General features: G+C 42.4%; 2 protein-coding genes across 3 annotated transcripts in view; one reads left to right on the forward strand and one right to left on the reverse strand.

Moving 5' to 3' along the window:
- Positions 1-25,362, reverse strand: part of KCNJ5 (potassium inwardly rectifying channel subfamily J member 5) — a 66,465-nt gene extending 41,103 nt beyond the window's left edge. The window contains exons 1-3 of one of the 2 annotated variants that reach the window (XM_062594502.1): positions 25,273-25,362; positions 24,129-24,195; positions 23,737-23,829 (exon numbers count right to left, since the gene is read on the reverse strand). The gene's annotated coding sequence lies outside the window, so the exon portion shown is untranslated. Of the gene's footprint in view, positions 1-23,641; positions 23,697-23,736; positions 23,830-24,128; positions 24,196-25,272 lie in introns of those variants that run through there. The other variant, XM_062594503.1, reaches the window with a different exon arrangement.
- Positions 17,604-18,722, forward strand: KCNJ1 (potassium inwardly rectifying channel subfamily J member 1). Its single transcript, XM_062594636.1, has one exon. It carries the CDS (start codon positions 17,604-17,606, stop codon positions 18,720-18,722), a length of 1,119 nt encoding a protein of 372 aa, XP_062450620.1.
- Positions 25,363-27,617: the final 2,255 nt, after the last annotated feature.

A 27,617-nucleotide genomic window follows, 5' to 3' on the forward strand; every position in this document is an offset into this window, starting at 1 on the left:
AATAAAATTCCTGCACCTACTGCAGTCACCTCAGACACAGAAGGCAGAATGTGGGAGATAAGGCATTACTCTTCTCTGGGACAGAAGAGGGCTATTTCTGACAGCAATATGGGGCTGAAAGGCCCTTAAAGTATGGCTATGCAGACAAACCACAGTGGGGTAAGCTGGTACAAATTGACAGAGCAATAGTTTTTAGTGCGGTAACTGTCAGTATTGTTGTTTTAAGCCTGTATTAGCACAGGAGAGCCTTTCTCCATCTCATAGTTACCAAAAGGGTAAATGCATCCAGGTACACACGCTTAATAGGAAGCAGCTAATGATTTTTGCAGCTAGACTCTAACTTCAATGTGTTTCAATTCTACAGCAGTAATGTGCAAGTAACAGAAGTCCCCCACCTTCAGATATACATTAAGATCCTCAGAGCCTACAGTAGTGAGTTTCTCAAAATTACCGTTTAAAAGAAAAAAAAAGAGAGAAAAACTTAAATCCTTTTCCATTTTGGGTGTGAAAACATATAGTGCATGGATCACTTCCTTAATCTCAGTTACTTTTTTCAACACGAAAAACATAAGCAGGGAAAAAGAAAGTGTTAGAAATAAATTTTAAAATCAAGACATACTACTTAAGGGTTGACTTGTCAGAAAATGGTAATTAAAAGTGTTCCAGCTGACAATGCCTCTTTAATGAATTATTAGCAATATGCTCTGAGAATATTTGATGGAAGGCACCCTAAGAGTTCTTTACTTAAATCAATTTTCTGCATGATGCAATTTCACCACACAAGAAGGAAAAGAACTTCACTAAAGAACCAAATTAAGAAAATAACTAGTAGTTTGAATGATCAGGAAGTAACAGGTGCCCTCTCTGCACAAATTGCCTCTATTTCTTACACCACAACATTTTCCCATAGGTGCTTACCTAATAACTGCAACTATTTCCTTGATTTCTGTTTAAAAAGCCCAATACAAAACCTAAATGTATGAAACTTAAGTGTAATAGCATTGGTCATCCATTTGTAACTGCTAATAAACATTATACATACATATAATAGCCATTGACTAGTATAGTTTTAATGCAGCTACAGTAATGCCCAGGGACTGATTCTTCTTGTCTAACATCTAACCACACCTGAGGCTTTTGAGCAGTGCTACACACTCCAGCATTATACAAACATCAAGGCAGTCTGCTCGTGCTGTGCAGTATCAGCAGCGGCAGCACATACACTCTCCTTGTACACACCGTCTTATAGATGCCTTTGCATAAGAGCCTCAGCACATGCCAGTACAGCCGACCAGACATAACTTGCCGTTGTGCAGACCAGCACAGCTCAGGCTTCTGGATCCCGACCCGGCTTTACTGTGCTCCTTGATGAGGACGCAGTGGCTGAACGAGGCACAAAGCACAGGGATGAAGAGGGGTATGCTTCAGATGCACGAGCAGAGGGGGTTGGTCTCTTGGGTTGCAAAAACAGGAGGAGGCAAGCAACTGAGGGGTGTCTGTAAGGACTTGGGTGGAATTGGAAAGGTAAAGGGCAAAAACTGAGTCCTGAATTACGCATTTGTGTTTGGGTGTGAAATTGAAGGGGGAGCCTGAGGGAGGTGGTAAATAGGGAATGTGGTAAGGAATGGGGAAGGTGAGGGGAAGCGTTGGGTTATTCTGCATATGAACACCAAAGAGAAAAGAAATTGGGCACACAGAAAGGCTTGTTTGATTGCATAAAAGATTTGTGGGTTTATATTCTCTCTGGCCTAAACTACTTTTTCTTCTTCATACTTGATTTACCACCTAAATATGCATTGTAGCCCTCCCTGTTTTTTCCCCTGGAATCTTTCAGACTCTCTTGGGCAGAGCGAGTGGGTTCTTTAAAACCTTTTCCCCAAACACTTCCTACATCGGTTAACTAGATATGAACAAAAGGGACAATCAATGAAACTGAACGTAGGTATAACTCATCTGACTGCAACAGAGTCAGCCTGGTGTCAAATTGACTTAAAGCTGTGAATCAGGAACAAAGAATCATTTAATCCTTTCCCTTCTCAGTTTTTAGCCTCTTTTCTTTACTGGCAGTGTTATTTCACTGGTTCTTCTGTCACTAATCTTTCAGCCTTCTTTCACCTGCAGTTCAGTCCCATTCGGCTCTGGTCACTAAGGCAGTGCTTAATGCTTACCATAAACCAATTCATGCCTGCAGTTCCCACTAGAATCAAATCCAGACATACAAGCTCCCTACTGATTACTTCCCTCTTTGAGAGAAGGCAGCCAGAAAAGTTGTCTTCCACCTCTCCAAATCTTCTCCCATTTTGAGGAAAGATAACAGACAGGATTTTCTGCATTGGCTCACACCCTTTCTGGCCTAGCCAGACCTGCCTTTCCCTTTGCCCTTTTTCCACTTGTTCATTCTGCGTTTTCAGAAATAGGCAGCTTCTGTCTCATGTCCACTCTGTGCATAGGTACATGAGTTGGCTTATAAGGAAGGTTCCTCCTTGACCTTGCCTGGAAAAGTTGATGCTACTGTTCTTCTAGATTGCTCCTCATTACCACACTCATGCTGATGTCTTATACCCCAGTGATATTTATCTTGGCATCCATTCACTGGCTCAGCCACCAGCCCTAATAACAAACAGCAAATCGCATTGCTACCAACCACAAGCTAACCTTGTTTACCGAACTTGTGCAGAATAAGCAGGTGACCCTCCCTCAGCCACTCTGCAGGGTGGCAGGGGGGAAGCAGACAGCTGCGGGAAAGAGGCTCTCATGCCTCATTTCCTTTCATTGAGTTTCTTGCTGGTTTCCAGCTCCATCCAGATCTGTTGTTTGTCCTTGACTGTTTCAGGAGAAATGTAACTAAGAGCAGCTGCAGGAATTTGCATTTCTTGGTCCAAGTTCTGTGGAGCTACCCCAATAGCTGGTAAGTCATGATAGGTAACTGCATAGTCCTTGGAAGGAGATGATTGGGGTAAAAATACCTCCCACTGTGCAGTTGTGTGCATCCTACACCTGAATGCAACTATGGTCTCTTGAGGTTCAAATGTAAACGGCAGCTCATCTTACCACCTCTGTAGCTAAGGCATATCCTTAAGTCTCTGGACTGCAGTGGGAATAAAGGGAGCTTGAAGCAGGGATGTAGCTTTACCCTCCTTTACATAATCACAAGCCAAAGAAGTCACCATAGCAATGCCAAGCGTCTATTCTCTTGGCAGCACAATCCACCCAGTGAGGTACTAGCACTATATACTGGGAAGCTCTATTTCATGTCCCCAGAACAGGGCTGTAATTCAGCCTGCCAATCAGAGTAGTTTCATAATTAATATTCAGAGACCTTTATTAGCCCACCTTAAATATCTTCAAAAATCTTTGCTACAGAGCAGGTAACTTGGTCCACATTCAGGTCCACATTGCAACTGATGAGCTTGTACAGTTCATACTGAGCACTCAGAGAGGTAAGATTTTTTTTTTCTTGATTTCACAACTTGGGGTTTTGACACGTGAACATGCTTTCTGTGCACTAACCCACAGTAAATGCCAAGTAATTTAAACTGGCTAATACTTTAATACACTCAACTACCTTCTGTGCTGTAAGGGAAAGTGTGCACACAGAGTAACCACGGAGCAGGTAACAAACAGCAATATATTACTTGTTTGAAGCCCTAGGACTTTACATCCCAAAGAGAAAAAAAAGATTCAGTACAAGCAACATTTTGCATCATACATACAATTACTGAAATCTGAATAGCCATCCAGTATCTGAATGTCTGCTAATCTCAGAATATACAACAGGGGAGTTCATCTCAATTCCTTCAGTCATCTAGAATTTGGAGATTATGTCTAATCTTGCCACCTCAGCTCCCCACGAGTCAATGGTGAGATAAGACAACCTGAAGAGAAGCTCGTCCTGTCCTCGCATACCCTCTGCTAACTCTAGCATGGCTTTTAAACTGTCTGGGCTTTTCTAACATTTTCAAGGGTAAAGTGAGGCAAGATGTATCTTTCCCTGATTTTAAGTTACTTCACTAGAAACCGGGAAAACTCAAATCACATCCTGAGGTCTGCTGAGTTCTGAATGAATTAGAACTGCTATAAGATTTTTAACTGTAAATAACTGAGTTAAGAGCCTGGCTTTTGGAAGTGACTTAGCCCCAAGATCAAGATTAGGGACTTGAGAAGCACTCAGAATAGGAGTCTTGGTACCCTGAGAGCTGCTCATATAGCTGCAGACACAGATAAGCTCCAGAGGAAGAACTGGATAGAAGCAATTCACATTGCAGTGCCAGTTTCTGACAACAGTAGAGGAAGTCTGAGGCAGCTCAGCTCCCTGTGCAGGCATTTCAGTAAGTTCCCTCAGGTTGGTTGACAGAATCCAGACTTCAGAAGAGATTTCCAGTGAGACTTTAGCTCTTAAAGAAATGCAACAGATTCAAAGTGCTTGTGAAGGTTGAACTACATTCCACTGTGAGACATTAGGTTTCTTTTAATAAAGGGTATCTAAGAATACTGCATTCTTCTAACTTATGTTCAGTCATCTGCAGTATAAGCATCTCTTGCAGAAAATACCTTAGAGGCAGAAGAGGTCACTGTATTTAAATTACAATATCACTTAAGTGCCCGAAGACTTGCATAGTGTGGGCACTCACAGTAAATCTAAACTTAAGACTTCCATTTGCAAAAGCATCTTCAAATCAGCTTAATATCTGTCCAGGTGAAAGAGTCCTTGTATATACCACTCTTTTTCACTCCTTGCTGATAATATTAAGGTATTATACACACAGCAGCTTTTCTTCTCCTTAGATAACATGCAAGTACACACTGAGATGGCAATCAGGTATCTCTTTTCTTGGCATTCTCCTAAATACCTCAGTTTTAATAAAATTCTAACTACAATAGGCTGATACTATACTGCCAGTAAGCAGCAACACATACTGGGGGGAGGGAGGGGTCTAAAAGCTTTTTGCAGTTGTTGAACACATCCACATTACACCCTAGCTCCCCTTCCACATTATGAGGGAAACAAACACTGAGGAGAACATTTGTCCCATAGTATGCAAAAATTCAAAAAGCCGGGAACTGAGCTTAAGTATTTGGGCTCTCTAGACAATGTTTTATCACTTAGGCTCCCAAAGTCCTGCAGTAAGGACTGTCTTATGAGGACAGACTAGCTTTGTTTATGGGTTTAGACACAATATGCTCACTAAGTTTACTCTTTGCTTGTGCAATAGCAAAGAATAAAGTGTACTGAATATTGGTCTCTGACCTTGATATTAAGTTGATTTAATTGAGTTTGATTTTTCAAATGTAACATCTCAAGTCAGCCATAAACTCTGAAATTAGCATATCGCATCTCCATGTAGGAGAGATTTTAAAGCAGCAAAAGGAGATGAAGTCCATGCCCAATGAATTTCAAATTACACTGAGGATGAATTCAGCCATATGCATGTTAAACCAAAATTGTGCAGAATTTGAGTGCATCAAGCAGCAAAATTATTAATGACTTGCATTTGCTATTAAGAATGCAAAGTAGCTACTTTGCACTCAGTTTGTGGAAATGTCTCTTCACATCAATGACCCATGTGATGGGTCAATAATTCACTCTGGGCATACTGAAAAGCTATGAACATCTTGCAAGTCAATTACTTACGTAAATAGAAACACACACGTAAATGAAGGATTGGAACCAAAAATGCTCTGCTGGTGAAATACTGCACAGTTTCGGCAGAGCAGACAGGGTCTCTGTCTTTCAATTAGGAGCTGCTGTTCCACAATACCTTTGAAGGGCATTATGTACACCCCTGAAAGTGAAAATCAGCCTTAAAAGGGGCAATACTGAGTTATAGCAATTGAGGGAAGAAATCGGGTACTCCTGTAACTAAATGCTTGCTTTCTGCAGGAGTGGTCAAAAGTTAAACAACATTAGGCAAGTATCTGCCTAATGAGATTTGATTGTCAAGATTCACTTCTGAATTTGGTTAGTCTTCATGGCATTTAATTGTAATAAGTCACAGGTACACTTTAACCAATCTCCTAGGCACAAGGAGACTCTGGCTAACTTAGATGAACAAAACTTGCTTCAGTGGACCTCATATGAAAGAGCACCAAGTGTCTTTAATACTCTGCCTTCAGCTGAAAATCTCTGAAATAAGGCTTTATTGCTCTGCACGGCTTGGGACCACATGACTTCAAAAGCCATGGCAGGTGCTGCAGACCGTGCTACACACCCCTACAGAAGGCAGTTCCAGAAGGTTTCTGGAACAACAGAAACTCTTACCTACCTCATGATGTAGCACCTAAGCACAGCTCAGGAAAGGAACCTGTTGAGATGAAACTGTAACAGGACAAGATACACCTAAACAGCTTGACTGAACATTGTAGAAGGCAGGGCTGCAGGAACTGGAGGTAGAACAAAATCTATCAGTTAATATTTGCAGTGCTGCCAACACTTGTGATTGGAGCACTAAATCATAAAAGTCCTCCAAACTTCTGGTGTATGATACTCTTATTGTTGAACCTCAACTGATTAAACAACCAGCAGAAGCTAGCAAGTGCCAATCTACCTTGCAGCTGCTGTATCACAGACTTGCAGGCCCACTGAACAGCAAAAAGAGGCATGCTTGATCAATGGGTAGCAGATGATGTGTGGTAGGATAAGCTCATGAATATCTGATAGACAGGTAACTACTTTACAACTTGGCTATGAATTTCAGTGTCATAAGCTTTTCTTGACTGTTCAAGGGCATGTTCTAGTATATCGGGGGGGGGGGGAACAGGTCTTCCATGGAAGATTTGAAGCTGATAGTGAAATCCTCAAGACTGATTACAAAGGGATCTTCTACAGGAGAGAACCTTGATTATCCAGAAGAATAAGAGAGAATGTACATCTGTTCAGGAAAGCAATGAATCCTTTGTTTTTAACAATTATATGGTTTCATCATTGATTTCTTTGCTTTTTAGACTTACACTAAGAAATAAGAGGATATATTCTCCCTCCTAGATGCCCCCATTCCCTATGTTATCTGTTGTAACATACTCCGATTTTAATTAGGGAGAATCAGAGTAGTGTTTTGCACCTCTGGGGGGGGGGGAAAAAGAGCAAGTTAAATAATCCTAAACTGCCTATTAATGGAGAGCAAGCCTAAAATGATGCCCCTTCAGCACATCTGCTGGTAAACTTCTGAATAACAGACAGGACACAGACCTTCAGAGGAACCTGAAAAGTGCTCATGAATGAGCTCTTGATATTCCTGCCTAAGCGAAACTATAATCCTCAGTACAGAAATACAAGACAATGAGAGAATTTGTTGCAGAACAACACCAGATCAAAACAATTAGCAGAGAATCAGTGAATGGACAGAAAAGAGAAATAACTAACAGGAGAAAAGATCTCCACAGAACAAATGGAATTTGCTTATAAGGGTACCAGTCATTAAGAGAAGGGGAATGAGAGCTGCAAAAGTATTAAGCACTATGCAACTTACGCTGTAACACAGCATGCCTTTAACCTCTGCCACCTGAGATGTGCCAAGATGAAAAACTACTTTACACACAGTTCGGTAATATATACTATCCAAGGAGAGAGTAACACATGTACACATGCCTTGGTCTTGAGAGAAGACCTTCCTCTGTTTTATCTTAAGAAAGCAACAGAAACTATAAAAGAGGTGCCCTCTGTCCAGGAAAAATAGCAATTATCTGAATTCATAGCACATTATTCCTGAAAGGTCCCCAAATATTTTTATAAATGACAGCTGTATTCAGAGATCATTTCAATTACTACTGAAGTGACATGCAACTGTAACAGTGCAGGCCAGCCCAAGAGTTGCTTTGTAATAAAATAACTCTACATCATGAAAAATCATTATAGACATTTAAAAAAGCCTCAGTTACATGTAAAGTAGTGGAATTCTTATTTCCTTTGCAGACAGGGAACATGAGCTAGAAAGCAATGGAAACAGTTTGAGACCACACAGTCAGGACTGCAGCTCAAAAACTGCCTGTTTCCAGACTAATGCATCCAACTTTCTCCTCTTCATGTCCTTAACTGTTTCAGCTGAAACTGCAGGCTACTGCAGCAGAACACAGCTACCATCCATCATGTCATCTAGTACATTTAATTCTTCTTTCTCCTAATCCTGCCATCCGAGAAATGCTGTTAGCCTCTGATGGATAACAAAAAAAAAGCAACTGGCTTGGGTTCCCAATGGGAATCTTGCAAGGCAGGGATTTGAATCTGTCTGAAGATCATCACCTTGGTTTTGGTATCTCTGCTGCTATGGTTAGCTTACTGGCAGCAAATCAGCACAGTATAGGGTTTGCAGGGAGGGAGGAAGGGTAGTTTCCTCATTTTCTCTATTTTTTACAAGCCTAGAAATGTTAAAGTCACCTTGATAAACCCAAAAGATCAGGATGCTGAACCTACAGCCTAGCTAAAGGCAAGGACTGCAAAAGGAGAACAATCTTAGAACTACATGAAAATATTCCATAACCACTCATTTGGGCTACACTCTGTACAGCTGTACTATAAGTAGATGGAAGACTGCAACAGAGCAATGCTGCTGCTGCACATAATTCATAGCAGAATGAACATGAACTGCAAACATTTGGTTGCAGTACCAGAGAAGCTACATACAGTCTTTATCTTAACAGCACAGTAGCAAAACTCAGGGGAACTCTTCCTACTGCAACTACCCCAGGATAGTTACTCACTTGCCTTTCCTTCACCATTCTCAGTTTCACTCAAATGGAGTATTATAGACCTGAGGAACCATAGACCAGATCCTGTCTCTGAGTCTGACTTAACATGCAGTGTATGGCCACAAAGCATGGCTAGAAAGGGTGGTGGTTCCTGTTCAGAGTGTTCTTACTGTGCCTCTGCTCTCGGGCTGGAAGTGGCCTATTCCCTTGATAGGAACTACTATAGAAAGGCTTTATACTATCACAACACTAGGTCTCTTGCTTTTGCTCCTTTTTCACCAAGGGCAAAAACAGCTTTGTGGTTTCCCTGCATACAGAGTAAGCGCAAATCTTCTTCCACCCACAGAAAAAGCTGTTATAGTAGCGTTAATTATTTTCAGTCAGTGACCTTTCCCACATACCCAAGGCCAAGTTCTTTTCAGGGTGGTATGAAGTCACTGTCAGTTTAAACTCACCAATACTTTGGAAAGATGGTTTGTGAGCGGAAACTCTTATACAACAGGGTAATGTTCAATACTGAGATATCTTGAGATTAGATGCTGAAGCAGGGTCAGAAATATCACAGTGTTCAAAGGTGATTTTGTCTTAGGTAATGGCTGTCTTCTAGCTGTGTTGCTGATGCCTAAGCCAGCTGCCTCTCTGTCCTTGGGGCTTCTGCAGAAAACCGTTTTGCTGCACCACTCTGATGTCTGAGACTTGACTTTGCCCAAACTGTAGAAACATATTGTGAGTTAATGATTCACCCCTTTAATACTTCAACAAAGAATAACAAAATGAAAAAGCATGCAAAATCAGCTCACATGACCCTGTCCACTTTCCCTGGGACTTTTATGGTTAGTGTTTAGGTCGTATTGCCTTCTCAACTCGCACCTTACTGTTATATAGTTCTTTGATTATTTTTATGGTTAGTGTTCAGGTAGCATTGCCCTCTTGACTCGCATCTTACTGTTATATAGTTCTTTGATTATAGATGGTTTCTATTTTCAGTCATACAGGAAAGAGTTTAAAATCTTCCCACACCTTCAGACTGTAATACACTTTTCCTCTTTGTTGCCAGAAAAACATATAGAACAAAACTTATCTTTTCCTTTAGATAGTTTCAACAAAAAGCAAAATATTTTGTTTTCAAGACTTCTCAGTAAATCAGCATGTACTCTCTTAAAGTGGATTACACAACATAGCACTCCTGCTGAGTTAAACCCCCCCCCCCCCTTTTTTTTTTTTTTTTTTTTTTTTTGCCTCTTGCAACCACAATGACACATCACAAATCCACTGCAAGGAGGGTTTTTGATCCAAAAATAAAACCCCCAAAGATATAATTTGCTTGAGCAATAATTTGTACTAGATAGCCACTTTTCACTGATTTTTCTCCCCTTGAACACAAACCTGTCTGAAAATATAAATAGTTCTACCAGGGAATCCTGCTGCACAGTAAAGACAGCTCAGCTCCCAGTTCTCTGTTCCCTAGAGGCAAGATTCCCAGCATGACTGCTATCTCACGATACAAGGTGAAGCAGATCATCTGCTCCACGGGAATTCATCTGCTCCATCAGAGTAGAACACACTGTAAGAAATAGTCTCATCACAGAATTGATCTGGCATTGCAAAAGCACCAAATAACAAAGCTTTCTTTAGGCAATATGAAGTGATCACCACTGGAGAGTGCTAGCAAATGTTTTTGTTTAGACAGAACTATTTCACAGTGTTTGCATGTATGAGGCACGTCAGACTCCACTTGGTTCAATTCTTTAGATTCTCTCCCCAATAAGTGCAATCGGAGATTAATTCTGTCTGCAGCATTAACTACAATACTAACTGCTAACAATGGCAGAATGACTTCACTGCTGTAGATCCTTTCTTTATACTCCTGCATGTAAATATTCAAACTTTTGAGGCCCAAACAGTTCTAAGCTTTCAGAAAACATGATTTGCCTGTCTCACCATTGCTGTGGTCTCTCTCCTTCCATTTATTCACTTGCCGGTATTCTCATGAATGAGTTATTCCAGGTTGGCCTGGTGACAGGAAATTGCAGCCTTCAGGTTGGCCTGGTGACAGGAAATTGCAGCCTATCTCTTCAAGCAATGCACACCAGGTATAGTGTGAGTGACATGTTTTTGGATGCCAGAAGCTATTGTTTATCGCTGAAACCTGATCAGATGCATCACTCTAAGGTACAATAAGTTAGGTAACACACAAGGGCTGCTCAGATCACATCAGTGAATAAACTTCCACACACACAAAGCATAAATAATGAGAATCAAGGTCTAGCTTTAAGATAGAGAGTTGGAAAGCTGGAGACATGTACTCCAATTTCAAATTACTACAGGCTGGCAAAGCACTAGTGGTATTACTTAAAGGACATGGTCACTTACATAGGCAGCTGGGAAAGGTAGGTACCTTTGAAGGTTTCCAAGGGAACTCTCTCTGCCTTGAGGTATTCAAGGGCACCCACCTCTCCCCACTGGGTACATAAGAAGCTATGCCTGGACTGTGGGACAGGTGCTGTCCACATTGCGTTTTGCCATCCTGGTCCCTAGATGATCCAAATGTGATACCTAGCTAGTGCATGCTGTGGGTCTTGTCCAATCGGGTTTCCTTGCCTTAAAAACCATAACATGGAGGAAACATAAGAAGGGATAGCGTATGTGCTGGTTGTACTCTTATCACTTAGGGAGTGGCTAGGACACTCTTGGGTCCCACAGTTTAGAAAGACTAAAGGATGAACCCTCTCTCCCTGCCAACCACACAGGAGAGTTGGGTGTTTAAGAGGACTCACATAGAGCTAGCTAGATCATACCTATGTGTTTACAGTAATCAGATGGAAAGGATCTAAAGATAGCATTTCACATTCACAGTGGATACTATAAACAACCCATAGCCTACTTTGCGTCTTCCATTAAAATATGGCTATCACTGCAATGCAAACAGGCAGTTCTAACATCTTACCATAATTCTCCCTAGCAGGAAGAAAGGCAAGCCAGTGGCTCCTTTGGTGTATCCACCACAAATTCCATCAGGAATTTAGGTTGGCAAAATGAGCTCACTTTAACTGGAACTGCGACTGAACTCAGATTAGTATGCTGAGCCGGACTGAGGGATTGCACTTCCCAGATATAACTGGCCTTTCAGTCAGTGCTTTGGAGGTACAACTACTGCACTCAGTGCTCAGATCTGCTGTCAAAAATAAATACTTAATGATGACATTGCTGTTACTGGCAAGCTGACACACAGGCAAGCTTTATTCTTGGACCTGGCAAGTCAGGTCTCCTTCCTAAACTATCATATGGCTAAAGCAGGCATGGGGGACAGTCTAAATCAGATTTTTTTTAGACATAACCCCTAGGGCCAACTTTAGCTGGCTGCTTTAGGCAAGGTTTTATTCTTGCTACACTTACAAATGATTCAACATAGGACCAGCTTGCTTTGGCTGTCCTTGATGCTTGTAAAATTTGGATATATGCAGCAAAAGGAGATAGGGGATGTTGCAGCTGTCATCCCATCACACCAGGTAAGCTCCTCTACCCAGAGCACCCAATCAAATGAGCTGTGCTCTCCAAAGGTCTCAGTAGCAGAGCAGCCAGCAGATAATGCATAAGTGTTACAGCTTTCTTTTCTAATGAAAAGGATTTTACACAGTATTAGGAATTGAGTATTTTAAATAGTTTGCACACAAACTTCAGCAAGAGAGAACAGTAAAAGAAATGAAAGACCTGTTTTCTGAAAAGATCTGAACAGGACTGAAAAAAAATCCCTCAACCCTTTCTTTCTTCTAGCTAAGCTTCTTAGAACTTCATCTGAATGTGTAAAAGATGTATTTCTAACAAAAGCTGCAGGTTCAGTGGGCTTCTTTGCATTTTTGCTGCCCCCCCCCCCCCCGCAATGACTAGGTTCTGCCTCCTTTCTCATATAACCATTCCTATGAGGTAAGATCCATATTTGAAGCCCTGGATACCAGTACTGCTCAGTGTCAGTCCCCCCAACAAATCTCTAACACTTTCCCTTTCCTTCACTCATGGATCTGCTAAAGTGCTGCACATGGCTGAGATTAAAGCCATTTCCCTGGATTAACATGCTCCGCACACAGCGTTGTAGGAAGGATTTATCCAAAGAACAATCAAAGCGCCTGATCATTACCCCCCCACATTCAGAATCTTTGAAAACAAAAAAATTGAAAACAAGAGCAGAGAGGAATACTCAGTTACAGTTCTGGGTGAGCAGAGGAACTCCAGCTGGTACGTAGAAATCAGGAACTCTAATGATCATTGTTATCTACTTACGGGAATGCAGAGAAAGGAAAAGGTAGCAATGCATCTGTAAGAACTCTTTCTGGGTTTTTATCAAATATTCTACAGAGAACGATGGAAGATTAAGACTGATGAGGAATTTGAGAACAGAAATCTAAAAGTTTCTGTTACTCTAGAGATAAGTGTGAAATCGGAAACTGGAAGGGGGAAGGAACATCCTCATTTTGGTAGCTAACCTCAGCTACATTTTGATGACTGCCATCTTTATTCATGGGGGGGGGGGGGGTTATTTGTAAATGTCCCGAAGTGTAAAAATACAAGGAGCGCAGTGCACGTTCTATAAACACGTTTTGCCTGGGGGGACAGCAGCAACTTTGCTGACTCCCACAACGAGGAATTTCACATGAAGAAAAGATGCCATACCCTGTTTATTCTGGCCAAGCAGGAAACATATCCTGGTAAATATTAGCTAAGACATAGTTGGGTTACCTTTGCTGATTTAAACTGAAAGGACTTTAAGTGCTGTATTATTCAAATTGCTTTATATAATCTTCTCTAGACAGTCTGATATACACTTGCAGCATGCTTATACAGAAGGGAATTTTTCCTCTGCTGAAGCAAATCAACGCACTAGTCATATGTGGGAGCAAGACAGACTTGTTGATGGGAGAATTCCCTTTGTCATCCTGCCTGAAAAAGGATATAATTCTTCTGACTTTAATCTACCTGGGGGTAGCTTAAGCAGGGCTCGTAAAACAGTCTCTGAAGAGGGCATGTAAAATTTAAAGAGTTAGAAAAAGAACGGTAAAATAAGTTCGGGATCTATTTTCAACATTGCAGTTTGAAGACCATGCTGATTAGCCTCATCCCACCAACTCTGATCAATAGCTACTGAATTACCTGACCAGATCCTTGGTCAAATTTCCAAAGATTTACAGTGAAGGCTGAATCTGACTCCCTCTGTGCCGTGAGGTAGCTACTTATCATGACCCCTAGCATGAAATGATGGGTAGATTATAAATCAGAATTTTTCTTCAGATTTCTCCTGCCTCACAGCTATTCAGTAGGATAAGTCTGCTGTGGCTCACCTGTGCAAAAGGTATGTGTGTACAGCTTAGGCACAGGGCATGGCATCTGGACATTTTGCACAATTAGTGCCTCTGTTCAGAGACCTACAGTCAATGCTCACCTTACTTCAGAAAAGGACAAACTACAGAATGCCAGTGACAGCTGAAGCTGTACATTTCTGCATAGTGAAAGAAATACAGGAGGTAAAACTTAAATATTACAAAACTGAGACTGATCTGTCACACAGGAATATTCTTTTTGCTCAAATAGTACATTATCACATTAAAAATGCACCAAGAAAACACAACTTGAGGATTGTTTAGAAAACGACCTCGTTTCCCCCTTCCTCAGATATCTGCTTAAAGTTTAACCTTTGTCAGCACCATTCATAGCCAATAAATTCAGCAGCAAAAGTTTTAAACAGTGAAAAGCTGCATTACACAAGTGACCTTCATTTTTTTTTTTTTTTTCTGCTTTTAACTGAAAGCAGAGGAGGAAGGTGCCTTAATTGTAAGAGCAGGAAGAATACAACTGTAAGACATAGAAACATGTCTATTCTCAGGGCTGTTGCTACAAGCAAGGACATCAAATGATGGAATGTACTGATGGCTTTACAAAGTAATTAATTCATATTTACATTCTTTCATTTTAGATAATTTAGTATTTCCCATTTGTTATTATCACATGGGGGCTAGAGAAGACCTTTAGATAACTATGTCTAATGGAAGGATTTCTCTGCTTTAGCCAGCTAAAATATTAGGCAGCTTCTCTCAGCTAGTCTAGATGCCTAGAGGATAAATAAAAGATTTCACGAAAGAGCAGTTCATTCCTTCATAAAACAAGCATGGTGACAAGCAGATCCTCGGAGGGTGCACATCCTTCCTCCACAATTAGTAGGAGGCTGTACAACTAACATTTAAATAGCTGAAGTTAAATGAGACAAATTTCACATTAAATGACTCACATCAGCATGTCTAACATACCACATGCCTATGAATTATCCTCATTCTGCATATATGAAATGGGCTTAATGGAATTAAGCAACTGTTCCAGTAGGTACATCATTCTTACCAAAATCAAGTGAGAACTGGGCACTTCTACATTGATTCGAGCCCAAACATTTTGCTCCTGGTCAAAAAGGAAGCCTGTCACAAGACAGCGACGTGATACAGGGTTTCACGTTAGTGTTGTAGTATATTTAGCTTGGCAACTGCATTTTAGAGCCCGGATGAATGTATACCATTTAATGCATGGCAGATCTCAGAAAGGTCTCTGAATCACTTACAATTTCCAAAAAGTCATTTTGTGGAGAGGTAGTATTGAATACTCTTTCAAGTTGCCGCCTCCCACTGAAAAAATAAAATATTAACTTTTTTACCACATACTTATATTTTATGTAAATAGCTATACTGCCATGCGGTTCATATGGAATACAGAAATCTGTTGTAAAGACAAAAGGGTCATAAATTCCCTTTCTGATCACCGCTATTGAGCCATACACATACACTAACAGGAAGAAAAAGAAAAACACACATAAACTTAAATCTCTCACACCTCCCTAATTCTGCTAGGAACAAAAGGGAAGTTGTTTGTATTTGTGCAGGTGACACTACAGAGAGACTGTCGGTCCAAGCTCAGGTTCCTACACTATCCCCTCTGATACCCTACCCTACTCCATAATGGAAAGCCTACAGGTTTATCTTTTCAGCAGGTTTTTCGGGCATAGAAGGGGTTCCCAGTTCTTACTTTGCTAAAACCCACTGTATCAACAGGCACAATTTGGACAAGAAAACTATGAATTAAGCACTATCAAAATTATATGTAAGTATTAGATGTAAGACCCAGTTAATTTTCTCTTGAAGCCAGAATGTTCCTGTAAGGTTAAAAATAAAAATAAAATAAACACCTTACAAGAGTTTCAGCTCTTGTAATCTTGTAATTCCACTACCAGCAATACACTGCCCTCACTAAAGACATAATCTTTCTCCTCTTAAAATCAATGATAAAGCTTCTGTAGAGAACAAGACTGAAAGCTAAGGAATGTGGCCCTGAATCTAAGCTTTTTTTGCTCCTCCAGCAGAGCTCCAAAGTGCCAGCATCTCAAAGAAATTATTCCCAGGAACATTTTTGTGTCACTTTCTATTGGGAAGGGCAGTACGACAGTAAGGGAACAGCAGCAAACAATTACAAAGCCCCCAGCACCAACAAGTCTGAGATTCACTATTAATGTGACAGCTCTTTCTAAACAGACCATCATCCATAGCAGTTGCAGGTCCCTGAAACATGCAGGTCTCTGCATGACTGGAAACAGTGTCCTTACAAATGCAGTAAATTCAGAATAGCCTGTGAGTCACCAGTAAGACTATTTTCCTTCAAGTTCTTTCCTTAATTTATTTGTTTTGAAGTTGAAGCATTCTGCCCCTGAGAAACGTGATTATAGGACATGGTGAAATTTAGCCGCATGAGAAGAATCTTATTCAAAGGCTGAATAAATAAGCATACAGTGTACATTTTGGGGGAAAAGTTAGTGCTGTATGCTAATCTAACATGTCCTCTTCGGCAGAAGAACATATCTTATGCTTGAAGGGTGATCAACTCAGCAAACAATTATTTCTTCCTCAAAGAACATTCCTAAGTTCTGGATCAAAATCAAACTCCAGATCTGTCTGAGAATGTAGCAGGCAATCTTTAACTTCACAACAGATCAACATCTCCCTACGCTTGCACATCTGAGCATCTCCAAACCTAGGAAGTCTCCAAAAGTAGATCTATCCAAATTCCACTTTGAACACATCCATAGCACCTTCCCCATCAGTGGGTCTCTAACGCTGCCAGTCATAAGGGACAAAAGTCACAAGGGACAGAGTTAGATTTGGTCCTTTTAAGAAAGGATTTCAGAATCTGACCATTTTTTAGCATTACCTCTGTGGGAAGTAGGCATAACTCTCCCACTGAAGTTTAATCTTTAATTCAGATCTGAAATGCATTCTAAATGCTTTTGGAATTTCCAAGTTTGGAACACATACCCTCAAGCTCTAGCTATGAATACATTAATAACTACCTATACAGCTTAATACCTTCTGCATCTTATCCCATTTCTTCCTAAGTTCACCATCCACATCACATGCAGTGTCTCCAAATGCTGATGTACAAACACATACACTTGCTTAGAGAGGCACTGTCCCATCTTCTAAAAAGGCAGAAAGAAACCTCAAAACCTGACTCTCCACCTGCTTCCCTGATGTATGGCTATGAAGAAATTACATGCTTCTCTATGCCTCAGCTTATTCCACTGAGCTGGCTACATTTACAACTTCCTCTGAGTAAGTCAGCTGTTAATAATTTGTTCCCAAAGTTTGTTAAGTGAACATCATTGATTATTCTTTTGCTGGAATGCTCCTTAGGCAAGAATCTGTTTGTTTCCTCGGATACTGACCAAAACTTTTGCCCACTAGCTGAGAGAAAATAGGCAAATGACATAACCTCTTCCTAACCAAGTGTCTTGAGACTTGTGTAGAATTTATTCCTTGCCTGCAGGAACAAATGAAACCTGTATTACCCTTAATTTTTATTATTTCTTATTCACCAGCACACTATCAGCAGAAGGAATGTTCAACTACTTCCGGAAACGCTTTACCAGACACATCACAGAACGTAGCCGACGAAGAGCAAGGCTCGTCTCTAAAGATGGAAGGTGTAACATAGAGTTTGGCAATGTAGAAGAACAGTCAAGGTTTGTCTTTTTGATTGATATATGGACAACAATCCTGGATCTCAGATGGAGATACAAAATGACTATCTTCATTTCAGCATTCTTAGGCAGCTGGTTTCTGTTTGGTCTCCTCTGGTACGTTGTGGCATACATACACAAAGATCTTCCAGAATTCAACCCTTCCATAAATCACACTCCCTGCGTTGAGAACATTAACGGCCTGACTTCAGCTTTCCTATTCTCCTTAGAGACTCAGGTAACCATTGGTTACGGCTTCAGATGTGTCACAGAACAGTGTGTCACAGCCATTTTCCTGCTGATTTTCCAGTCTATCTTAGGGGTCATCATCAATTCTTTCATGTGTGGTGCCATCTTGGCTAAGATAGCCAGGTCCAAAAAACGGGCTAAGACCATCACCTTCAGCAAGAATGCTGTCATCAGCAAGCGTGGTGGGAAGCTGTGCCTCCTTATTCGGGTGGCAAACCTCAGGAAGAGCCTGCTGATTGGAAGTCACATCTATGGAAAACTGCTGAAGACCACCATCACCCCAGAGGGAGAGACAATCATTCTGGACCAGGTCAACATAGAATTTGTAGTTGATGCTGGCAATGAGAATCTCTTCTTCATTTCCCCATTAACTATTTATCATGTCATAGACAGGAACAGCCCATTCTTCCACATGGCAGCAGAAACCCTTCTGCAGCAAGATTTCGAATTGGTGGTGTTTTTGGATGGCACTGTTGAAGCCACTAGTGCTACCTGTCAAGTAAGGACATCCTACATCCCAGAAGAGGTGCTCTGGGGTTATCGCTTTGCTCCCATTGTGTCCAAGACCAAAGAAGGGAAATATAGAGTAGACTTCCAGAACTTCAGCAAGACAGTGGCTGTGGAGACACCCCACTGTGCCTTCTGCCTCTATAATGAGAAAGAAATCAAAGCCAAAGAGAAGAAAGGTTATGACAACCCTGGCTTCGTCATGTCAGAAGTTAGTGAAACCAGTGATACAAAAATGTAGTTCTGAATATTCATGGGATTTAACTTTCTTCATACTCAAATCAATCTTGACAGACTTAACTTACTAAAACAGCAGAGAAACACGCAGGTTCATTTTATTTTTAAAACAGCATTTATCTTCTCAAAAGCCTTAAATCAGAGGACTAGCACAGTGATCTCCAGAATGCTATTTAACTATGCTATATGTATTTCATAGAATTTTTATTTTTGTACCTGTGGGACATTTTATGAAGTTGCTAAGTTGGAATGTCCAACTCACTTAAGTTTCCAGAGGCATGTAAGTCTGTTAAAAGGCCTGAAAAGAGAAAAAAATGTAGGACATGCTAAAAATACACAACTGTTCGAATGAAAGAATAAACAGGGCAAAATTTTCAGAAAACCTAAGGGGCTTAGGAGTCAAAACCACAGAAAAGGTATGTTTCTAATTGCCTAAGTCCTCTCCAAAAGCAGACTCTCTGGCTCCAGAACACTTAAGCACTTTTGAATATTTCAAAACTATCCCTTCTTTGAGGCTGGTACATCTATAGAAATGGAGCATTAATGGATGGTACATGCTTAGAAAGCTAGTAGAAAAGGCATCTTCAGCCATACAGCTGCATCTAGAGTTGGGTAAAGCACTTCTCTTCTGTGAGAACTTTGATTCCTTTCATGAAAAAAAGCCAAATGAAGAGTGAAAAAGAACAAGAAGCACTAACAGATCCACTATAGGAAAAGAAGAATTTTGAAGCTTATTCCTGTCTCACCTTCTGGATACTCTTCTCACCATTTCCCAGGGGCCGGCTATCTGTGAAATCTGGAAGCATCTGAGGACAGCTGACCAGAAAGAAGGTGAGACAGTGTGGATATGTGGAATACACAGATTCTGCCATGCATGGTAGAAAAGCAATCTACTGGGAAGGAGAAAGCAAATTCTCTGGATATATCTTTTTAGGGGAAAAAAGCACAAAGCAAGTAAGTTTCTTCTCTTTGAAGCACAGTCTTGTTAAAATAAAAATGCAGCAAAGATGCACAGATGCCTCCCATCAACAGTAGGCTTCAGATTTAGTCCTAAATGGTTCATCTCATCACAGCAAAATGTGCCTCTATAAAGGAAACAACTTTTACTCTGCGGTGTAAAATCAGCTGAGCCGTGGTGAACATTTTCCTGGTATGATTTTTTTTTTTTTTTTTTACATTTAAGTTTCAAAAGCAAGTTCAGTAACACTTGAATTGCCACTTCCTTAGAGTCTATTTTTTTTCAACCTGTTCTTTTGCTGTAAAGTTCAAACAACAGACCATAGAGGGAGGGTTTTTTTCCTTTTTGGTGGGTTGGGGGGAGAACTCTTCCCAGCGATGAAACTGACCTCATTTATTTCCAACATTATGGTGAAATGGAAGCAGTTTAAAATGCTAAGGACTAATTGGTTTTAAAAGAAAGGGAGAATTAGGCAGGCCAAATTGTAACATGCCAGTTATTTTGTGAAGGAATGGAACATGCGTGGAAATCAAAACCTGGGAACCAGGAGTGCTCAGGTCTCAGTCTCAACCCAGTATCAACTCCTTTGTTGGTTCAAAACAATGATATTTATCAGATCTGCTGTCTCTAACACAGGATGCAAGGTACTTTGTGCAAAGAGCAATGGTAAGAACAATTGTCTCTAAAGCACTTTAAAAGTCAACTCTCAGCTGTATCAATCTTTCCTCTTCTATGCATCACTGCTACACCTTTTTTTCACTTCTAGATGGAAAGGTTAGCACAAAGTTTTGTTCTCATCATGTTGTGTCAGAATTATTCAAATGAATGCGCTATGGTTGACTGCATAGAACACTAGAATTACCAGCTGAAATATTCAAGGTAATTCACAGATACTGCCCAATAAATTAAGTATACTGTTTTTGCAGTCTTGAAATTAACATTGCTATCTAAAGATATTTTTACAGCTCCAATCAGCACAGCATCTGAGCCTCTCCAGCCAGTAGCATAGCTCAGATTGTCTGTTCGCAAGAACAATTCTATTATCCTCTACTGACATATGGTGCACCAAAGCACAGAGTGAGTGATTAGTGGCCACCTACAGAAACCTGGGAGGAAGCAGGGAAGCAAACTGAAGTCTGAGTCATCCCAGGTTTGTCTGCATGAGAAGGCTACCACACTTCAGTTCTTCCTCAGTTGCTGCTACATTCCCTTTACAAAGCTTCCTGTACAGCTACTCTGTGTATAATATCCATTGAAAGCAGTATTCAGCTATTCAAGAATTACAAGTTGCACCCCTTACCCTTGGAAGAGAAGCACCAAGATGTCTCCTTACTGCAGTTAGGAAGACAATCTCCGCTGTACAAGGAAAAGTGCAAACCTCTAGCAAACCCATTCAAAGGGCCCAATCCAGCCCTGCAATGAAGTGAAAGGAAATAAACCTATTACCTTTAATGAAAGTTGGTCTGGGATGTTAGGGCTAGGAAGATGATCAACTACTACTTAGCACATGTACAAGAGCCAGTGTACATCCCTCGGCAAAGCTGAAAGGATTTCTAAACAGTGTGCTCTTAGTCACTGCCCTCAGAAAGCTGTCTCAAAGTCCTGAGCCTAAGTGTTTCATAACAGGGCTTTTCTATTCTTTTGCTCTATGTCACTATACCGCAAGCATGAGACTTTATTCCATGTCTAAAAGTCTTTAGCAATACTGCAATTCATACAAAATATACTTGATCTCACTGCAAGGATGATTTTCTGTTGTTCAGTCTCTTCTGACAGTTTTATACTGTCTACAAACACTTGGCACAATAAGGGCAGGGCAACTGTGTTTTGCATGTGTTTTGCTATAACAGCTACTGCAGGAACAGAGAAGATGAAGGTGACAAACCCCAAGCTGATGGGGCCACAGCCAAGCTATCAAGCTGCTACTTAGAGAGGGATCACACAGGGACCTAAACAGGAATCCAGAAATGAAACACTCCTCCCACAAGGCTCCTGCAGATTGTCACTTCAGGAAATGCTTGGTAGTGGTGCACCAAGCAGGAGATAGTACTTTAGTCAGACCCCAGCAGCAGGGCAACAATGAGTGGAATTTCCTCTTTCTGTCCAGGGAGGGCTGTTTGTCACCAGAGAGATAAAGTCCCAGGGCAGGGAAAAAGGTTTATCAGGAGACATGCTGCATACTGCGCTACTCAGAACAGACTCCATAGGAAATCTATTTTGGGGCCTGTCACCCATACTTCCATTAAAAGAAAGTTCAGTTAAAAGGATGAAAATAAATTTAATCGTACTGAACAGAAGCAGCTGGAGGGAACCCACAGACCCGATACCAGAAAATAAAGACTGGCTTCTTTACACTGCCCATGACAGTTTCTTTTTTACACCTCCACAGTATTCTTGAAGTCTTTTGGGTCTGTCCTCCTTCTGCTTGTCTGTTCTGTAGCAGCAACAATTAGTCCTTTTTCATGAAGTGGAATAGGATGCACAGAAACTAACAGTCCGACCAAAAAAGAAAAAGACTGCTATAAAATTAGACTTGTTTTCCCCCAAAGGACTAATGCACATCCATGCCAGATTATGTCAGTGAAGTTTTTCACGCTTGCTACTACTGGTTGAGCCACTGCCTGGCCACGATACCTTAGAAGACCTGCAGTCTCCACAGTGGTCTCATCAATAGATTCAGATGACTCGAGATCCTGGTAATTTTAACATGAAGAGAAATCAGATCATGTACATATTGCAGGATTAAGGCCTAAAGGATTTAGCTATGAAAGTGCTCATCAAGCTGCTAGGCTTGGGAATAGTGTGTCTACACTAAACTTAATTTATCTTCTCATTTCACAAACAACATGTTTCTTCTACTGTATTTATTTTCAACATTCATTCAAGCTGTGCATAATATTTCAATCATTTTGAAATACATTTACCCTCCTGCCAGCAAATGAATAAAGCATCCTGCTGACTGCTGGAGAAAGGACCATGAATTAAAATAACTGCTTTTAAAAAGCTGTCATGTGCTAGTTAACTGTCTCCACAAATTCTTGGTAGTAATGGGCAGAGAAAAAAGACTCCTAATAAAAACCCTGGCAAACTGTTCAGATACTCATACAAATTCACATTATAGGAATGTGGCACACCACTGCTAACTGGCACCCAGCAACTGCCTGGTAACTTCTGCATGGAGGTACTTCCTTAAAAACTCAACTACTCACCCATAACTAAGTCAGTGTACAAAGCCCCAGTATAAATGAGAGCAGCAAAGGTGTCATATCCTCTTTCCGCAGGCAGCGAACTGATGTTACACTCATATGAATTCAGCTAGGAAGAGCCTTTATTTCCACTCTTCCTTTTATTTTGCCTCCTTCAACTCACCCCTGCCTTGAACTGTCACGGTGCTAGCTCAACTCATGTTCCCAGCACAAGAGAAACCACAGCACAACACCAGGAATGTGAACAGAGCCTCTGCCACAGCAGGGATAGAGGGAACGGAGCAAGTTCCTACACTCTCTGGTAAATCTGAGCCTGCAGCTTATTGCTGCAGCCTGGGGAACCTCTGACAACACTGCCACTGCTCCTAAATCAAGCATAACCCTGTGACAATTTTGTTGGAACAAGAGTGAGGAAGGCTCAAGCCCTCTCTCCATGGCTGCTAGAATACACAATGTGTTTCTTGAGGCCAAGTTGACATTCCTGTGGTGGAAGCATCTGCCTGGGGAAGCTTACGGCTTGAACAAACTCTGTTGCACAAGAAAGAAATAAATCCTCCCTGCTCCAGGGAGCTGAACAAGCCAGGGGAGGCTGGAAATGAAAGTCTCACTTCCGCTCTCAATCTGCCTATCATATTACTAATCAACTAGTCAGTGTGAAACACAAAGTATTGAAGCCCTTGCTCTTCTGGGTGACTTGCATCCCAAGCAAGCTCTGCAGCTCAGAAGCAGTTACTGCACTATTCGGTTGTGACAACCTACCACGAAGGCAATCTAAGATGCAGAAGGGCTGTCAGGCTGATTCGAGAGCTCCCCTAGTGCCTTCTGTCTTGTTGCCGCTGGATGGCACCCCCTACCTCCAGATCGACCAGTCAGCTCACATCCCACGCAGCAATCCTAAACTTCACACTGGCAGTGCAGCAAACCTAGCAGTGCAAACGATGGCAATCCTGAAAGAGCAGAGCAAGAATTTATTGGGGCTGTTCCTTATTTTATTGCATGAAGTTTAACGCATTTAGTGACTTATTTTTGGCATAAGCTCTGCTAGCTGGATATATTTAGCCACTTTACAGAAGTGTTGGAAGACTTAATTCACTGCAATGAATTCGAGGTGATGTGTAAGTGGAGGGTTGGGGGCTGTAAACATCATGTCTGTAGTGGCATCTAAAGCACCCTTAACAGTCTAGAGTAGGCGGGGAGAGTTAGCAGCAGCGAAGCTGGGTCTGGGGATCTGGGGAGACCCACATACCATTTGCAACTCTGTTCTGCAACTTCAAGCAAGTCACATTCCCCATTCAGAGCCTCAGTTTCCCTAGCTGTTAAAAAAAAAAAAAAAAAAAGTCACCTCAGGAAAGCTTTTGAGTTCCAGTTCTGTGTTAGTTTTGCAACCGTGCCCAAAAGTGCCCATTCCACCAAAGCCCCCTCTGATTTCCAAGTGTCTCCGGTATCTTGCAGAGCCTACAAAAATCCCACACAAAGGATCTGCTGCCACTGTTGCAGTATTTACAAACCATCGTATCGCCTGACAGTGTCTAGCAGCCCAAACTACAGCCCTGTGCTGGGCGCTTTACCAGTGCGACCGGAGGGGCCTGGGCCCTTCAAACCCGCAGGCTCCTCCACCCAGCCGAGAGCAGACCCTGGCCCAGAGCCCCGCCAGGTTCCCCCCGCGCTCTCACCCCACGCAGGGCCTTGCCAGCCTTACGGCTGCCCTCGGCCACGTCCTTGAGGCTGGGAACTGGCACTGAGCCCCCAACTCAGCACATCCCTGGGGCACCAGCCCCAGGGGGCCCCCCTCTCCCCCGCCCCGGTGCCTCGGGGGCACTCGACGGCTGGGGACGAGGAGAGGGAGGGGGGCAAAACCCGCCTGCAGCGGCCGCCACAGCCCCTTACCGGGGGGCAGCAGCACGACGCGGCCGCGGCGCCTCACGGCGGCGGCGGCGCCGTCTCCTCACGGAGCGGGCGCGAGCGCCGCGCGCGCGCGGGACACCGCCCACCGCGCCCCGCCCTCGCGCCGGGCGCCCTCCAATCACGTGCGCTCTCCCCACCGATCACGTGCCGCACCGCCGCCCGCGGCCCCGCGGCGCCCCCCAGCGGCCGCGGGCGGCCCCGCGCGCGCGCGCTCCGAGCCGGGCGGAGCGCGGGGGCCGCGGCTGGGGGCCGCGCCGCGGGGCGGGAGCGCGGCGGGGCTGCTGCTGGGGCACCCCGAGAAGCGTTCAGGGTCACCCCTGGATGCCGGGGGCATCCCCCTCCCCGCAGCCTAGGCCCGGGCACGCTGACAGCTGAGCACTTGCAGCAAGCCCAAGGGCGAGGCTGAGGTTACTGCGAATACCAGCTACCAGGAGTCATAGCACAACCTCCTCCAGCAGCCACATAAAGACACTTTGAAAACAGACCTTGCGCTCCACAAGGGCTGAAGATGCTGTTCTTTCCCACACATGGCTCAGGCCGCAGCAGCCAAGGCAGGCCTGTAGCAGAAGAGGCTTCTCTGGCTTGCGAACAGGGCTCTACAGCAGCAGGGAAGGTAAAGCAGATCCAGCATCAGGCTTTACAGCTCCAGGAGACAAAGTTAACAAAAAGCCAAAGCAAATAACAACTTCGCAGCAGTTCCTGGAAATGGAGAAGCAACCTCTTGTGCTCAAATAGCTGTGCCTCAAACTGCCAAAGCCCCTGTGCTCTTCTGCCTTTAGCAAAAATGATATAAAATGCAGTTCTTCACCCATTTCTGCCTGCTCCCCAGCTGCCACGTAGATAATGAGCAGCTAGACCCACTCACACTAGCTACCCCTGCTCAGAAGAAACCTGCCTGCCTGCTTGGTGCAAGTATTTATGCTGGCTGAAGTGGCTGCAAACACACCTGGCCATCATCAACACACCTGCTTGCAGCACATCCTGCTAAGGCTGCTTGACTGCAGCTCGTGCCCCAGCACTGGTAGAAGAGGAGTACCAGTGCAGTGAGAGATGTTGCTGGGGCAGGAAAGATAGCCTCAGCAGACTTTTCCCCCCACCAGACTGTTACTTTTTTTTCCTTTCTAGTGAATTTAGTCTTGGGGTCAGTTTGCTAGCTTTGGCGACTGAAGAGCTGAATTGCTCTATGTGGCAAGTGTAAAAAGAAAGCACGTGGTGTTAGCGTTTCCTCATCTATGAAACATGTAGCTCTCACGTCGTGCTATCGCCATTGCAGCAGATAGGCATGATCTAAAACCACGTGGAGGGTAGGGGAGCTCAGGGATCTGGGATCGAGCTTGAATTCTTTCTGTTAGGTCTCTGTATGACTTTAGGCAAGGATTTCTACCCCTTTTCTAGCATGATAAAAAGTCTGAGCTTTGCTTCCGCAGGTTTCTACTTTTACAGATGAAAATCATAGCACATAGGTTAAGTTATGCTAGGTATTGTAAGAGCATATCCAAATAGGGTCTCTGAAGCAAATTTATAAACCACAATCTGTGCCTCTAGACTACAGCCCTAATTAACACCAAATGGAGCAACAGTCAGTGTGATATAGGGGATCTGCACTGCTTGGAAGCAGGCTGGATTTGAACAAACTACTTTCACAGAGGTCATTAAAAATACTGTATCGGTATAGCAAAGCAACTTGTAAAGACAAATCTATTGTAATAAAGTGAAGCTAGTTCATTTACCTAGAATTTACAGACCATTGACTCTTTGCTTCTGACAGCAGGGGCAGGAAATAGCTGTGAGGCTCATCAGTGCTTTTGATAGAAAGCTTCAGGCAGAGTCATTTACTGTCATTGTGAACAGTAAAAACTCATGTGAAATATTACCAGATAAGTTCAGCTTCACATCAACTGTTTGCACCAACAGAAGTTTCAGGGCAAATATCCTATCTAGCTAATGTCTCATTAGGGCTGGAATAGTCTGAGACACTTGCTGAGTAGTGATATAATAAATATTCCCTGCTCTTTACTAACAGGAATATGTCAGAATGGGAAAATATCTCTCCGCTGGACAGTATTAAATGCATGTTAGAAATCCACAACCTTTTGGCAATTCAACTTAAGGACTGAAATATATAATTCTTGAGTATACAAAATCAGTGAGCAAGTCTCCCAAGAGCTGATAGTGCCAGGTGCTTCTGAGGAAAGCTTGCCACTCAGGTATGCACAGGATGGCTTCTGCGGGCCTTTCTTTTTGGTCACAGCTTGCAGTCTACTTACGTCCTGGCATATAAGGATTATAGGTGGGAGTAATCTTAGATGCTTGACATGAGAAAGACTTGACATCTCCTAGCATTAGGCATCTAACAAGTGCTTAAGCTATGATCTCCATCCTCTAGACTCTAAGTACTGATTTAGTGGCTTCTTCAAAGTGTAATTGAAAGCAAAAATCTCTTAGGTACAAAATTTGATGGCTGTAATTAAGTAGAGTACCTGCTCTTCTCCCTTTCCAAGTTCCTCTGATACGTAGACACAGAGACAAGTACATCTCAAAGAGAAAAATGTCAAAAAGATCCCAGCTAAAGGAGCTTGAGTTTCAAGTATGTAAAGCTATGGCTGATTCTACTTTATAAGCTGCAGTATCTATGTATAGAAGGTGAAATAAAAAGCCAGTACCAGATTTGCATATTTAAGCTGGATCCTTTACAGTGTTTGAACTTGGAATAGAACACAAATCTTGGATGAATAGTAGATCTTCAGAAGTGAATAGCCAAATCCTCACTGATTTCAATGAGACCAGAATTTCCCTGGTGAGGTTTGAATTCTGAACTTCTACACAGAGC

The sequence above is a fragment of the Rhea pennata genome, chromosome 24 (assembly GCF_028389875.1).
Source record: "Rhea pennata isolate bPtePen1 chromosome 24, bPtePen1.pri, whole genome shotgun sequence".
Lineage (NCBI taxonomy): Eukaryota > Metazoa > Chordata > Aves > Rheiformes > Rheidae > Rhea > Rhea pennata.

Excerpts from the sequence above, each read along its gene's own strand:
- KCNJ1 (XM_062594636.1), top strand. The coding sequence starts at position 17,604 with ATGTTCAACTACTTCCGGAAACGCTTTACCAGACACATCACAGAACGT.